Source organism: Manis javanica, chromosome 10, assembly GCF_040802235.1.
Source record: "Manis javanica isolate MJ-LG chromosome 10, MJ_LKY, whole genome shotgun sequence".
Classification (NCBI taxonomy): Eukaryota; Metazoa; Chordata; class Mammalia; order Pholidota; family Manidae; genus Manis; species Manis javanica.
The window spans coordinates 37013170-37029850 of NC_133165.1; the positions used below are offsets into that span (position 1 = coordinate 37013170).

At 50.9% G+C, this 16681-nt stretch overlaps 1 protein-coding gene across 1 annotated transcript in view; it reads right to left on the reverse strand.

The window, feature by feature from the left end:
* The window catches only part of CASTOR2 (cytosolic arginine sensor for mTORC1 subunit 2), a 55619-nt gene extending 52547 nt beyond the window's left edge, over positions 1–3072 (reverse strand). The window contains exon 1 of the mRNA XM_037002776.2: positions 2692–3072. Coding sequence (XP_036858671.1) covers positions 2692–2804 — 113 coding nt within the window. The 5' untranslated portion in view covers positions 2805–3072. The remainder of the gene's footprint in view (positions 1–2691) is intronic.
* Between the last annotated feature and the right edge of the window lie 13609 nt (positions 3073–16681).

Genomic DNA, 16681 nt, shown 5'->3' on the forward strand with positions numbered 1-16681 from the left:
GGACCCAGATGCACCCCCACACAGAGGGGTATCTACTAATGCCAAATCCCTCCCCAGCCTCCACCCAGGGAAACACCAGAGGAAGGAAGTGAACATGTCTGCTGGGGATGAGGACAGTTTCAGGGTGATGTCACTAGATCTTGAGGGTCGAACAAGAATTCACTGGGGTAGGGGGTGTTCCAAGCAGAGATGGAAGTACCAAAGCATGGAGGTGTGAAGGGAAGGATAAAGGGAATTGTGGGTGACCAGAGTTTTTGGCAGAGTGAGAAAAGATGAGGATTCTGGACTCAAGTCCCAAAGGCCTCATGTCTCCCAGGGATTCGATCCTATTAGGGAAATAGCTGAAAACTTGTAAGCAGGCAGCAGAGAGAGAGAGAGAGAGAGAGAGAGAGAGAGAGAGAGAGAGAGAGAGAGAGAGAGTGAGTGTGTGTGTGTGTGTGAGACGCACACGTGCACATGCCGCCAGTTTGGGCTAAACTTTGGTTGCTGCGGTGGGGAACCCGCAGGGCTATGGACTATCACTTGGGGGCAGGGACGGATGCAAGAATAAAGCAGGACCAAAAGCTCTCCCTGGATAGTTGATTATTATAAATATGTTAGATAATATATCCACACCCCATTGGCCCTTATACTTGCTAAAAAGCCAGTTTCCACAATCATTCCATGCTGTACGCACAGCAGCTCTGGGAAAGCTAGTGGGCCAACTGGCGCCATCTTCATTACTTGCCAAGGTCCTGCAGGCAGTAAGGGGCTAGTCACAACCCAAAGCCAGTGTCCTGGTCCTGAGTGCAGGGAGGGCTGGCCTTCTGACGTTGGACAAGTGTGCTCAACACACTACAACCAGCCCGTGGAACTGGAGATGACCTTTGACCTCTGAGTCATCTTGAGACTGGACTGGTCACCTGGGCCTCAGACCTGCTGCCTCCTCCAGGAGATGGAGAAGCGGGACCCATTGGGGGGCAGGTTGTCTGTAGCAGACGTGTCAGCAGGCCCTCCTGCCCCCGGGACATGCCCATCCATATGAGGCCTCTGAGCTGGACCCTGGGGAGGGACTGGAGAGGGCCAGTCTTTCCATAATGGGAAACAGGCAGCAGGGGGGACCCCTTTTCTAAGAAGCCCCCAGTGCCTCCTCCTTCCACCCAGCACCCAGGCACAGCACAGCAACAGCCTGAGTCATCATTCCATTTTGAACGGTAGCGGAGAAATCAGCCAGGGGTCTGCCTGGGGCTGAGGGCCAAGGTTGGAAAAACAAGGCCATTTCTTATTGCCTTTCTCTTACCAGCCTAGGAGTCTCAAGACAGCCCGAGGGGGTAGGGGGCAGAGGGCAAGTACATGAGGGATGGGGGGTGTCAAGAGGCAGAGGGGGCCAGGGGTTTCAGAATCTGAGCTGTTGGCTTTTGTTTGCAAATGACCTGTTTAATAATTACCTTTGCAATCAAAGGAGCCAGAGCTCAGGGATGGCAAGGATTTCAACCCTCCATACCCCACGGAGCAGCCAGGGAAGAAAGTAAACAAGATGCCACTGGCAGATCTCTGCTCCATCTCGCAAACAATGGCAGGACTGAGCTCCCGCCCAGACACACACATCAAAGTGAGATTTGCAGGCAAGAACTTTTAACAGGCAGATAAGAAGCTTGCGCTGAATTATTTCCCTGCACCCTGGGAGCTGCCCTGAGCTCAGCGCCCACGGCGGCAGCCTAGGGGCACGTCATTTGCACGTTAACCTTGACCCATAGTTCGTATTACGGGAAGGGAGAAGCACCTCAGCTCCAGCCCCCGAAAAAATCCAACCGGCAACAACTTCATCCCTTTAAACGGTCACGACTGTGGACAAACAAGGGATTTAAGTTACAGCAGTTAGCTCACACTCACACTCCACTGGGCTACGGCTCCTTAAAAAAAACTACCCTAATACAAGCACCCATCGGGGCTCCCAAAGTCAGACCCGGACCTGTTTGTGAGAAATCCAACTTTTTTTTTTTTTTCAACCTCCCAAGGCCTTCAACTATTTTTCCCCCTGCAGCATCCAAGCCCAGCCTCAAGGCAGAGCCATAAACACGCCCGCTCCTCCCCCTTACACTGTTCGGCAAAACACCACCCCCCTCCACCTTCCCGGACCTGGAGGAGAAAGAGCCAACGAGACCCTCGCCTGCAGCCTCTCCCCTGCCCTCCCCCAGCCACTCGAGCAGTCCGCAACCCTCCCAGGCACCTTGAGATAAACACCCACTAATGATTTTATGATTTTCTGCTCCGGGTAGCCGCGCTCAGCAGAATCCCTACCCCCTCCCTCGCGACGGGGGCCGGCCCAACCGAGGGATTGGGGGATGGGGGTGTTAGTTTGTTTTTTTCCACTGCTGGGTCCCCACACCTGTTTTTCATTCATTCATTCGTTCGTTCATTCACCGAATCGTCACTGCAGCCCCCCCGGCCCTCCTGATCTTCGGGAGCGGATAGGAGAGAGGGGGCTGAGATGGGGACAGACAGCGACTGGGGTGCACCCGGGGTAGGTGGCCAGGGTGAAGGACCCCGCTGGAGGGCAGACTGGGGGGTTTTGTCCAAAACAGAGCGACCAGCGGGGTAGGGGCGCTCCCCGGGGCTCGAAGTTGTTTTCCGAGCGGCGGCGGCGAAGACAGCCACCCGGGTGCGCCTCTTTGTCTCTCCCCGACCCGCGCCGCGTCCCCGCGCGCTCACCTGGTCTTGGAGGACAGGAAGGCAAGTTTGATCAGGCCGTAGGTGAAGAGCGGGATACTCTCCTTGGCGACGCTGGCAACTTGCAGCCGGTGCTCCAGGATGTGGAGTTCCATCGTCCGCCCGCGCTCCGCTGCGGCTCATCGGCGGGGGGCAAGTCGCGGCCCCCGCCCCCTGCGCGCCCAGCCGGCACCGAGCGCCGCGGGCAGCCGGCCCGGGGACCGGGACCTCGTTGCCGGGCGGGCCGGGACGGACAAAGGGGAGGCCCGCCGAGCCGCGAAGGGCCGCGGGCGACGGGCGGGCGGCGGCGGGTGGCAGGCGAGGGCGGCAGCGCTGGCGAAGCAGCGGCGCCCGGCGCGGAGAGCAGCTGGTGTTCGCTGTAACAAACAACTTGCCACTCAAACGCCGGCCCGCTGGGCATGCGCGGCCGCGGCGGGGCGTGCCGGGACTTGTAGTCGCGCGCGGCTCGGGCGCCGCCGGCTGCTGATGTCAGTGTCTGGGCGGCCGTGCGAGGGGCCGGTCCGGTGTCCGGCGAGTGCTGGGGTACGGGTCCCCGCCGGGCCCCCGGGGAGGCGGAGGGCCGAACTGCGGGCCCCTAGAGCCAGCCTGAACCTGCGGGCAAGCTCCCACTCGGAGCTCGGGACTGTGCTAAGCTAGCAGCCAGCATAACTCCAGCACTTGAGGAGGCCCGAGTATGGAAGGGGAGGGATTTGGAGACCCCAGTATTTTTCTTGGCGCAAAGAAGCAAATGCGAGATGGGTACTGCAGACAGGGACAGGGCCGAGGGGTGAAAGGGGGTTCCGTGGAGAAGGGGACAGCGGGCTGGGTTCTTAAGGATGAATGGGAGCTCGCTGAGGATGGGGCGGGGGCGCGCGAGGATGCAGGCCAGCGGCCTTCAAGGCAGAAGAACAGCGTGTCCAAAGGCACAGAAGCGTGAAAGCCCCTACGGGGCTGTGTTTAGCTTTGTTGGAGCGGAAAATGTGAGGGAGGAGAGGCAAGAGATAAGGCAGGCACAGTCACCAGGAGACCGGTCGAGAGGGGTCATGTGTGCAGAGCTAACGAGGTGGCCGATTATCCCGCGGGAGAGAGGGAGATGGGGACTGAGGAGGCCGAATTAGGGAACAGTCTTAAATACTATACCGACTGAAGGCCCCGTGACCGCGTCTTGCAACGTTGCCCCTTCTAATGGCTGACTGATTTGAAATCTAGATTAAAGTTGCTGGTGCTTTACCTTTTGGCGGAACGATCTGAGAACATGATGGGTCAGGTTTACCCGACTGGGCAGTCTGGGAACTCTCTTTTTGAGGAAATTTCTTGCTGTTCTCCCGCAGTCTCTCTCTCGGACCTCTGTTGGGAACATTCTGGGCTCCTCATTTCTGCAAAGGGGTGTGAGGCCTGCAATCTGGTAGCTCTTAGAGCATGCTGATACCCTTCCCACTTTATTTTCACTAAAGAATTTTTCACCCTCTAGTAGAGAATTATTTATTTTGGGAAGCTTATCTGTAACTCTCTCCTAGAATCTCAGCTGTATGAAGACAGCGATTTTTGTCTGTTCTCTGCTGTGTTTCCCTGGCCAGTAATGTGACTGACATGTAAGATACGCACATTTAATATTCAGGGAATGTGTAAGTGCATACATCTATTCTGGTGGAATCTAGAAAACTCAAAGGTCCAAGAGAAGTGCCTTCAACACCCAGGCTAAGTAACACAGATATGTGAAGCAGTTGGGTATCAGACAATCCGAAATGGTCCAGGAGAAGGGAGGCCTGCCTGAAGGTATAAAATTCTGCTTTTTAAAAAAAAAACAACGAAGAGGTGAAGCCAAACAAATAAGGCTCAAAGCAGGATTTGGTCAGCGTTCTGACTTCTGCTCTGCATGGCCTAAGACCCTACTTTTAATGTAGGCCATGACCCGTGAGTGGGTGATGAAATCAAGTTAGCAGGGCATGACTAGCATTAAAAAAAAAAAAAAAAGAAAATGGCACAAAGCTTTGCACATAATAAGGGTAGGTTACTGTTATCTTTTCTATGTTGTAGGAAACTCAGTTTAGCTGTGGGTGTACATGTGTGTATGTCCGTACTGGATCTTGAGGCAAAGGCATCTCTAACTGTGGGTCTTGGTCAAAAACATTGGAAGACACTTGGTTTTCTAGCTCATCCAACCAGACTATCATAAAGTTTGCAAATTTGGACTATTGGTTTGACCTGTAGAACTGCTTTCACTGAGCTGTATTTGGTGCTTCAGATTTTTGGGAAACTTCCTAACTGAACATAATGTTGGGATGTTAAAGAAACTGACCCCTGGGTTGCCAAAACCAGAGGATGATTTCAGGCAGGAACTAGGGTGAGCTATGCGCTCTCAAGGTCATGCAAATGCTGGCTTGGCACTTTCCCATGGGAATTCATTCCTCTCTTCTCGTCATTCAATCTTTGGTTTCTTTGTTCAACCCTAAAAAAGTGAGTGGAGGCCCACTTGGTGTTCCTTCCTGTAGTGTCTCTTTACAGTAATGGCTGCCAGGAGTGACATCTCCTGCTAAAGCATCCCACATTGACTTTGGGTTTGGATGTGTGACTTTCTTTGGCTAATGAGGCATTAGCAGGTGTGTTTGGTAAGGCCTGTCCACTGGGACCTGCCCACTTAGAATGCTGCCCTGAAACCATAATGCTTTAAAGAAGCCCCAGATGAAAGACTACATGGAAGGAGAAGCCCAAGGGTTCCCACTCTTCCAGCTGACCCCAGCCTCCAACGATAGCTGGCATCAACGACCAGACATAGGAGTGAGGCCATCTTGGATATACTAGCTCCCTGTACAGATGAACACAGCCTCATGAGCCCGAAGAGAAACCACCCAGCTGACTTAATACATAGAAACATAATAAATAGATGTTTTTAGCCACTAAGTTTTGGAGGGCTTTATTATACAGCAACAGATAGCTAATACATTCCCTCAACCCTCATCTTCTCCCACTTTCCGGGTGTACTCAGTCCCTGGCTCCTAATATGTTGATGGCCCCTACTAGATGGACAGGTCTGGCTCAGAACACATTCCCGAGGCCCTGATTCACATACCTAACTTCCTAGTGCTGAGTTATGTCTACCTAACTATTGACAGGCTTGGCCAACCCAACCTGTTCAAACCTTACTTTGTTCTTCCCCTCCTCTTCCTGTAATCCATGTCTTGGTTAACTGTATCATCCGCAATCTCTCAAGTTACCAACCTGGTGTGGCACGTTATATTATCCAAGACGGTGGCAACAAGATCTTCCATTCTACATGCCCTACCTGCAACCCAATGTTGATAACCATCCCAGCAGGGGGTGGGTCTGTGTTCCTCCCCTTGAATCTGAGCATGCCTGTGACTACAAAAGAAATGACACCATGTGACTTCTGAAACTAGGTCACAACAGGTGGTACTGTTTCTACCTGGTCCTCTTGGGAATTCATCTGCCATGCTGTGAGGAAGCATGGGCCATAGGGAGAGACCACAGGTAGGCACTTATATTGATTTTTAGGGCTATATAGCAAAGAAAGTACCATAGGCTGGTGGGCCTGAACAACAGAACTTTATTGTCTCACAGTTCTGGAGGCCAGAAATCGCAGATCAAAGTGTCCTTGACTTGCAGATAGTACCTTTTCCTTGTGTCTTTACATGGTTCTCCCCCTGTGTGTATCCATGTCCTAATTGCCTCTTCTTAAAAGGACACCAGTCATACTAGGGCCCACCCTAATAACCTCGTTTTGACCTCATTACCTCTTTAAAGACCCTCTCTCCAAATATAGTCATACTCTGAATATAGTCATACTCTGAGGTACCGGAGGTTAGGGCTTCAACCTATGAATTAGGGAGATACAGCTCAGCCCCTAACAGTTTTCCACCAACTGCTGTTAATGTACATTGTTTGGGAGTGGGTTGGATGCACATTGGCCCATAGCAATATTCCAACCAACAGTCCCAGCTGAGGTTCCATCTGACAGCCACATCCTCTGAGCGTGACACAGATGCATGAGGGACCCTGAATAAGAATCCCTCTGCTGAGCTCAATCAGCCTCTAGAACCATGAGATATAATAATAAAATACTTCTTGTTTTAAGCCACTGCATTTCGTGAGGGTTTGTTAAACAGCAATAGATAACTGGACCACCTGAAATCAACCTGGTTGGGGGCGGGCATGGGAGAAATTGACCAAGGATCCTCCTAGATTACTGCCTCTTATTTCCTTTCTCCCCACGCCCCCATAGCTAATCAATGACCAAGTCATGAAGGTTTTATATATTGCACACCTTTGTAATCCAGCCTGTCTCTCCACCTTGCCCATCATGATCCCACATCAGGATGTAATCCTCTTGTTCTGGACAGTTACAGTGACCTCCTAATGCCCCTTCTATCCTCGTGTTGCCAGGGTGGCTGTTCTACTCTGTGGCCCTAGTCGCTGTAACTCCTGCTTGATGCCCTGTAGGGGTCCTGAGGGAACCACAGCTCCTTTAAGAAAGCCAAGTCCCAATCCTCTCCAGCTGGTTATATGTGAAGGCGAGAGGGCTTCTTGGCTCCTAGGCCCATGCTCTCCAATATGGTAGCCATTAGATAAACATAGCTATTGAGTACTTGACATGGAGCTAGTGCCATGAGAGCTGAAGATTTCATTTTACTTCATTTTAATTAATTTAAACTTAAGAACGGACACTTGATTCAGTTATTGGAAAATGTCAAGTATGTTTGGAGTAGGGTGACCAGCTGTCCTGGTTTTTCTGGGACAGAGGTTTCCAGGAGTTGGGCTTTCAGTTTTGAAACCAGGACTCAGACAAACTGGCACAAGTTGGTCACCTTATTTTGAAACAACTTGGTTATGGGAAATCTCTGAAGTCTCAGTTCTGATCAAGTGTTGTGGATGAAAACTAAACATCTGGACAGAAATATGCACTAAATGCAAAATATGCCCTGGATTTCAAAGACTTGGTGTGGAAAAAAAAGAATGCAAAATACCTCATGAATGATTTTTACATTGATTGCATGTTGAAATGATATTTTGGCTGTTGGATTAAATAAAATATTATTAAAATAAATTTCACCTGTTTCTTTTTACTTTTTAAAATTTAAAATGACACGTGGCTTGTATTATATACTTCTTGGACAGTACTGTCCTAGATCAGTGGTTCTGGAACTGTGGCTGATGTCAGAATCACTGGGGTGCTTGGTAAAAGGACCTAGGTAGGCCCTGTCCTGCTTTTATGAGCCCAGACTTCAGTTTTTCTTTGGCCTTCCAGGTCTCAGTACCCTGCCTGGCAGTGTGGGGTGTGGGGGTGTGGATGCCAGCAACCCCTATCCACTTAAGTTCAGAGTGTCTGGACCCAAGAAAACAATGTGCAAAGACAGGGAGGATTTCTCACTCTGCCTGGCAAAGGCCTAGCCTGACTTCACCTCTGAGTTCCTAACTTAGAGCCCACCTCCTCTCTGGAAGATAAGCGCTCATAACGTCCACCCCCTTCAGAGAAGGTTCTGCCTTCTCTCCACAAGGCACAACCTTCCCCTGGTTTGTCTGGGGCAGGATCAGCCTTTTAAAAAAAACTTTTTTTTTTCAAATTCCCCATGTGTTGCAAATGTGCAGCCAGGGTTGAGAACTAAACCCTCAGGCCGGTTCCCGTGTCTGAAACAATACCCAGTTCTCAGAGTGCACGGGGTGGTGTGTATGGGAGGTTCAGCTGTGGCCCCTGAGTACCTGTGAGAAACACAGACTCTCGTGCTGCATCCTAGACCTGGATCAGAACCTCTGTGGATGGGGTACCCTGGTGTCTAGTAAACCTTGCAGGAGGTGCTGACACACACCCAAGCTGGAGAATCCTGCCTCAGTTAGAATAGTGAGGTCAGCACCTAATCCCTATGGCAGGGAGTAGAGACATTTTAGAAATAATGAGAGAGGCATGAGCTCATTTCTGCCACGGGCCACTCAGTCCACACATGGAACCTAAACTCCTTGGCTTGACTAGTGGCCCTCTGTCCGCGGTGGCCACCCAACATATATTTTGATGATTCCCCATGGTACGAGTCCTGTCTTCACAAGGTAGAAGCATCCCCAACCTCCCTTGTGGCTCCAGTGCCGGCATATCAGACCTGCACAGACTTAGTCTCAGAAGTATGGCAGTTGTATGTATAGCTACAGAGGGAATCAGGCTTCTGGAAGGCAGCAGGAATCATACTGGGGACTTGCTGTGTAACACACAGCCCACACTGAGTGTTTTATTAACTATTTATTAAAAATTGTTATAAAACAATTGTTTTAACTCATGAATGTAGGGAAGTCAGACAGGGCATGTGGGATGGTTAGTCTTTGCTCCCAGGTATCTGTCTAGACTCACCTGGGAAGACTTGGATGCTGGTGGCGTGACTTGAAAGCCTGGGGCCTAGAATCATCTGGAGGCTTCTTCACTCACATGTCTGGAGCCTAGGTGGACTGGGCTGGGACTGTTGACTGGAGCATCCCTCTGGGGGGCCTGGGCATCTTATAGCATGGAAGCTGCATTCCCAGAAGGAGCACTGCAAGAGGCAGTGTTCCAAGAAAGTCAGGTGGAAACACACGGCCTTTTATGACCAAACCTCAGATATCAAATGCAGTCACTTTGGTGGTAGTCTCTTGGTTGAAACAGTCATAAGCCCACCTTGAGTCAAGAGGAGGGGTCATAGGCTCCACCTCCTGATGGAGGAGTGACAAGGGGCCACTTTGTAGAACAGTGTGTTGGGCGGAGTTATTATAATGTATAGCCATTTTGGGAAACACCTGCCACTGGGTAAGGTAAGGTCCCCAGGAGAAGGTGTGGCTTGAGGAAGCAGCCATGGCTGCGTTTCCCCATCAGGCCAGTCCTGCCCCAAGGTGCTGGACCAGCCTGGAAGTTCAGCTTAGCACCCACCTGAAGATTCTGTTTTCTACTCCATCTTTTTAAAATAAGGTTTTAATCTTGAGAGAATTGTGGTTTCACATGCAGTTGTAAGAAATCATACAGAGAGGTCCCCTATCCCCTCCACCCAGTTTCCATCAATGATAATATCTTGTTAAACTACAGTATACAATCTCAGAATCAGGAAACTGACACTGATATAATCCACTGAATTTATTCAGATTTTGTCAGTTTTACAGGCAATCCTGCGTGTGGCATGTGTGTGTTCAGTTCTATGCAAGCCAAGAGTGGGGCTCCTCAAGGCCTGGGTTTTTCTTGGACCTTGCCTGGAGCCCAGAGACCTCCAGCCTGCCCAGTGTCGCAGGAAGGGAGGAGTGCTGGGTGTGGAGACTGAGGGATGCTTGGGTGGGTGGGGTTGGAAAACAGAAGAGAGGGAGGGGAGGGTCAGGAGAACTCTACTTGGCCAAGGGGCATCTTTTCCTGGGGCTCTGATCCTTTCTGGATGCTCCCTAGCCTCTAGGTGAGCTGGCCTTCAATTTCCTCCCCTGAGTTTGACAACAATACTAAGGGCCACGGGGAGTCCCTGAGCCCTCTTGAGCAGGGGAGGAGCCTGATCAAATGGGTGCCCCCGTGGCCTCCTTTGAGGGAGCCCAGACCTCAGCCACCTTCCCCACACTTCCACAGGGCTGCAGGAAAATGAGATTTCTCTTATTCTTTGCTGGAGATGCCCCTCCTGCACATTCCCACACTCTCCCTCAACAAACGATTACTGGTCCCCAAGTGCATCGGACCGGATCAGTGTAAACAGTCAGAGCTTAGTTCTCACCACCCAGTATCCTGATCTCGGGGACAGAGTCTTCTTTCCTCATGCTCCCAGGCCTGCCCAGCCTTGCCAGGAGCCCCCAGGGACCAGATGCCAGAGTCTCTGCTGCAAACCACACTTGGACACAGACACCAGGCATCCCTCGGCTCCACCATGGTAGAAGATGTGGGATCTGGGAAACCAACCCATCAACCAACATTGCCTCCTAGAGGGCCAGGCCTAGCCCAGTGTGGCCTCTTATCTCCTTCTGCTTCACTTTCCTTATCTGTAAAATGGGTGCAGTGGCTGGCTGTGGCTGTCCTCAGTGAAGGTGGACACAAAGGAGACAGGTATGCATTGTTGCATCTGGTCCCCCTGAAGATGTAGGAATTATAGGCCCATTCTACAGATGGGGAGACTGCAACTAAGGGAGGCAGAGGAGCCCAGGGACACAGCTTTCTTGGGTTTCCCAAGGGCCAATGCTGGGACCTAGCTTGCGGAGGTACTTAGGGAATGCCCACTGGGTGAATTGGTGTGTGAACACAGCCACCCTGGCAACAGCAGGAGCCCCAGCTCCTTGCGGTGCCGTTCCTGGGCAGGATATGAAGCTGCCAAGTGTTTCTCTCCTCCCTCTCTCGCCATCATGGATCGTTTCCTCCATGGCCTCCCCTTCCTACATACTCCTCAGCCTGCATCATAATCCGGGACAAAGGACCAGCCTGCAGAGTCTCTAAGAACTAGAAGGCTGGCATGGCAGAAGTTGGAAGCTGAGGGCCTCCGCAGCCCTGCCTCACACACCCCTGTGCCTCTGACTCCTCACCTTAGATTGGGCCAGTTGTAAGGGTTTGGGGTGGGGGGTAGGTTCCTGACCTGTGTGAGTTGTTAACTTGCCTGTTCCTAAGGCTGGCCCTCCTGCAGCTCCTTAATATCTTGGGAACTAGTCTGGAAAGGGTCAGGACTTGAGATTCTGAAGGTGTGATATTGGGCAAATTGTGCTTCAATCTCGTGATCACTAAAATGCAAATCTCTGTATGGCTGCCTCCCAGGAAGGGGTGTGATGTTGGGCCTTTAAATCATAGGGGCAGGGAAACCATACCTGAGGCCTGTGAACCTCACACCAGCCAAGTGCTGATTGTAAAGTCAGGGAGGCCAGGGCTGGGACAATTGTGGCCTACCCCCCAGTGGCTCTTATTCAAGGCCTGTGGAGTGACTCATGATGCACATGTGACTGGCAGGTGGGGGTAGTCCTGGGGGTTCCCAAGTGACCCCAGATCTGAAGCAGCCCCAGATCACAGGAGAGGAAGTTGGACCCAGGCCATGCTCTTGGACGTTGCAAAGATGATAGGTTTCTCTTGGGAAGGACTCTGGTCTCTTTAAAATCCTTTGTGAAGATGCAGAAACATCTGCAGTGAATGCTGCTGGGATTGCTCATGAGATATTAGCTACATCTGGGTGAAAAGAGCAATTTATCAGGGAATGTTCCTCCCAGCGACGGAGAGCCTTTCAGAACTTGATTGCAGTTAATGCACCAGCCTTTCTGAAGTGTTTTATGCCACTCTCAAATGAGATAATGAAGCCCTTTAATTTACTGTTCACTCCCAACCATACTGGGCAGGTCAGAAGACCTCTGTGTCCCATGCCCAGGGAGATGGAAGGCTGGCCCCAGGCTTGGGAGGCCGGGTGCACCCGGAGTGTCATGGCCCTTCTCACCTCCTCCCTTCCACTGCTCATTTCCTGGTGTGAGGGGACATGTCATCCCGGGCAGCCCAGAGTAGATCCCAGCCTTGGGCTTCCTTCCTGCATGTCCCCGAGCAAGTCACTTACTCCTTTGAAGCCTCAGTTTCATCGTTTGTGGAATGGGGATGGCAACACTGACATGGCAAGGTTGTGGCAAGGGTTAGGGATGATATGGCTAAGGGGTAGTGCCTGGCGAGTGGCAGGTGGTCAACAAATAGGAATTGTCATAGTAGTGAAATTGATCCCAGGGACCCAAAGTTCTCACAGGAAATGGTACAAGAAATTGGTCCTGGGGACTGTTCATATCCATGGCTCTGCACTGGAATTACACCATCAATGCCAAATAAAACAGCCTTCAAGGCCTTCCCCTCCTGTCCACCTGCCCACTCCACCCTGGTCATTTCAGTGGAACTCACCTACGTAGATAAATAGGTGATGGGCGGATGGGTGTAAAAACCCAGCCACAGGCAGCATCAGAGTCCATCTGTGGACCTTGCCAAGCCTCCTCCATCCTCCCAGTGGGACCGGGAGCTCTTTGAGCTGACTGTCCCTGGTTCTCACTCCATACTGGACACATGGGTTGTGTAAAACATTTGGTGGTAGACTCTCGGCTCACCTAAGGGGCACCATTAGATTCTCCCCAAAAAGCAGTTATGTTGCTTAATTATTAATCAGTACACTATGGTAATTTTCCAAAGGTGAGTAAAGCATCCAGAGAAAGGGTGAGTTTTCTATTTGCCAAAGCTCAGTGTGGATGAGTGGCTTACTCTGCCATCCCCACTGCTTCAGTGGCCTTCTCTGGCTCAGCCCCACATTCCTCCCTGCAGTAGGATTCTGACATTTGCCCTCTGTTTCCTGCTCTGGTCTGGTGGGAGCAGCTCCAGGGGCCTTTCAGCCCAGCACTTGTCCTGTGGGCTCCATTTCAGGTTGGCTTGCTGACCTGCTTTCATCTCCTTGGTTCCTGACCCCGGACTGGGTCCTGTTGACACCCACTCCTCCCCTTACTCTGTACACATAGTCCACCCCCTGCTCCTCCTGCTCCGACCTCAGCCTTTCTCCTGATCATCATTCAAACTCACCCCTCTGTCTGTGCTTGGGGTGGCTGATAATGGTCCCCGAAGATATCTAAGTGCTAATTCCTGGAACTTGTAAATAGGGTCTTTGCAGATATGATTAAGTTAAGACTTTTGCGATAGGGAGATCAGCCTGGATTATCCAGGTGGGCCCAGTGCAATCAGTGTCTTTACAAGAGAGAGAGAGAGGCGTAGATGATTTAACACAGAAGAGGAAAAGGTGGTATGACTGAGTAGCAGAGATCGGAGTGAGGAATCTATGCCAAGGAATCCACCAAGCAAGCCCAGGGAGGCCAGCAGCCACCAGAATCTGGCCCCCAGGATTCTTCCCTGGACCTTCTTGCGAGAGCATGGCCCTGACAACACTGATTTTGGACTTCTGCCTTCCAGACCTGAGAGATTAAATTTCTCTTCTTTGCAACACAAAATTTGTGGTCATTTGTTACAGCAGCTACAGGTAAGTAGAACAGTGTCCTTTCATTCTCTGGGAAATATCCTGTCTTGCCAAGGGGTTTCAGCCCTGGGCAAGTTCACTACGGATTCAGTGTGACCAAAGAAAATGACAGCAAAACATTCTTGGGGTGAAAGGGTTATACCCAACTTTATTTCCAGGTGGCAGGTCAGTCACTAAAATCCCGTTTACTCAGAGCAAGTCTGCACGCAGCAAGCCAGTCTCTGCCTCTGGGCTCATCTGTCTGCATAGCTGTCCTCTGGGCCTCTCTCCCTGCACAGCCGTCCCACACAGTCATCCTTTGGCCTCTGTTCTTGGCACTGCCACCACTCCAGCCTCTGCTCTGCTCTCCTGCAGCCTTGCAACCCTGCTGCAGTGTCACGCCCAGGGCACTGGGTGGAGCTCTTTTTATAGAGTCAACTGCCATGTATTGCCCACAGGTGTGCAGTGAGCTAGTCAACCAGGGCCAGGTGAGAATCCTGGCCACAGGAACTCTCATTTTATCCACAATCCCTTGCCTGGTCTCACTTGGCTCTTGGCCTTGACTGAGCTCTGGTCCCCATGGTCCTGGCTCTGATGGGAGCTCCCTTGCCCTTCAGATGGGGCCTGGGCACTTGGTGCTGCAATGACAGATCTCACTCCCAATGGGGGTTTAGGGACCTTTGTATCAGAAGCATACACATTATCTGTTGGCTATCAGCCTCAGGACCCCCAAGAAAACCTCAGGCCTCACCCAACCCCCTGCAGAATAATCAAGGCTCATTATGGGCATCAGTTCAGAAGAACATTTGCTGAGATCCTACCATGTGCTAAGCTAGGTGATGGGCATGATATACATTGTCTCTTATAAGTTAACTTTCTCCAGTTTAGGGATCAAAATGGGGCTCCATCTACGGTAGTAAAGAGTATTCCTCTGGCTTTTTTCCTTCCTGCTATAATGGGACTTCTCTGCCTTTCAAAGTTTCTATTTATTTCCAGGAGCCCCAGGGGGTGACTCACCTGTACTCGCAAACATCCCCCTACCATTCAGCATCGCCACACCACATCACCGCTCTCCTCCTCCTGTGATGGGCTTCCACTCAAGCCTCCTGCCGTCTCCTCCCTTCCCAGCGGCCCCAACTCCTCGGAAGGCTGTTTTCGCCACAGCCCAGGCCTCTAAAGCTGCCCCCATCACCCTAAAAGGAAGTTTCCTTTCCCACTTGTCCCTCCATGATCACACAGCTACAAAATGTGCCATGTCAGCTCTCAATATTGGGTAGAGGTTTTAGGGAAAGGGCTTGCAGCAGATGGTGCTTTCCAAAAAACGGTAGCAGTACTATCTCCCATCCTGCGTGGTCTTCAGACAGTGTGACTTTGACACTCCTTTATCTGTTGTCTGGATGGATTTGTGTTACGGCAAAGGTCCCCCAAATTCCGCTGGATTTCTCAGGATGCTTGCCTGTGGAAGCCAGCCCCCACGCTATGAGGAAGCCCGGACAGCACACGGGAAGGCCCTCTTGCAGAGGTGCTGAGGTTCCCTGCCTACAGCTTGTGCCCACCTACCTACTGCATGTGCCATCTGGAAAGTCAGCCTTGTTAGCCACCCTAGCTGATGCCCCTGCAGCACAGATAGGCTGTATGCACTGAGCCTTGCCCAAACTACAGATTCACGAATAAAATAAGCATTTGTTGTTTGAAGTCACCAAGTTTGGCCTGTTTTTTTTCACTGCTGCAAACAACTGATACAGGGCTCTTCCGGGGCTCTTGCTTCCCCCTTCCCTGGGACTCAGACTTGGATCGGTGGGGCTGGCCCAGGCTCAGCCTGCAGGACAGAGCTGGCACCACCTGCTTGGGCCTTCCATTCCTCTTCCCTCAGGGTGAGTCTCTTCCTTCGAGGGACCCCAGAGCCTCGAAGGAAGGGGGCAACTTGACTGGTCCTCTGGAGTTGACTGGACATCCTTAAATCCTGGAGGACCAGAGTTTAAGTGAAAGCCAGGGCATCTCCTTCCCTTCCTTATCCTCCACCCCTAGTCACAATCCCAGTTATGATATGAGAGGGAAACTGAAGCTCAGGGAAATTGAATTTCTCCCCAGGGTATACAGCCAGGAAGTGGAAGACTGAGATTTGGATTTCCCAGTGCCCTGTGGACTGCTTCCCTGCTACCACAGGGGTGGAGGCTCCAGAGGCGGCCCCCTGTGGCTCAGTGTGGGGCCCCAAACCCTTTCACAGGTGATAGATCCAAATGGTCAATAAGCATATAAAAAGGGGCTCAACCTCATTATCAGCAGGGAGATGAAAATTAAAACCAAAGCAGAACCCTGCTGTGCTTGATTAGAAAGGAGCGTGCTCAGACCACCTTCCATGGGGTTGTGGCCCCACCGTATGTGGTCCCACCAGCAATTTTGGTCAATTTGGGACAACTGAAGGGCTATTCCAGCATGGTTTCCCTGCTTCTGCTTCCTCCCTGACTACAGCTGTTGATCTCGAGAGCACTTTGTAATAAACATTCTGCACATTAAACTCCACCTCTGAGTCTGTTTCCTGAGGAACCTCACCTGTGACTACACCCCCACTAGAATAACTAAAATATTTGGAAAAATTACATAATTTTATCTGTTCAAACTCTCTTTCCTTTCTCCCTAACAGGTAAAGCCTTGCCCTGTTTTCCATGTTTTGAAACTTTATAACCTAGGAATATACCAACACGTTATGTGATCAGTTGATCTTTGACAAAAGAGCAAAGGCAATGGGGAGAGAGTGGTCATTTCAACAAATGGTGCTGGCACAACTGGGCAGCCATATAAAAAATAAAAGAAAGTAGGAAAGAAAAAATAAGAAATTTCACCAAAACTTGACCACCTATACTACCTCACATCTCATACAAAATTTAACTCAAAATGGAATGCAGACCTAAATCCAAAAGCTAAAATTAAAATACTCCCAGAAGGAATCAAAGAAAACCTTTGTGACTTTAGGTTAGGCAAAACTTTATTTTACATATCCATGAGCTACAAAAGAAAAACACGCTAATTAAGTTTCATTGAAATTGAAAACATCTGAT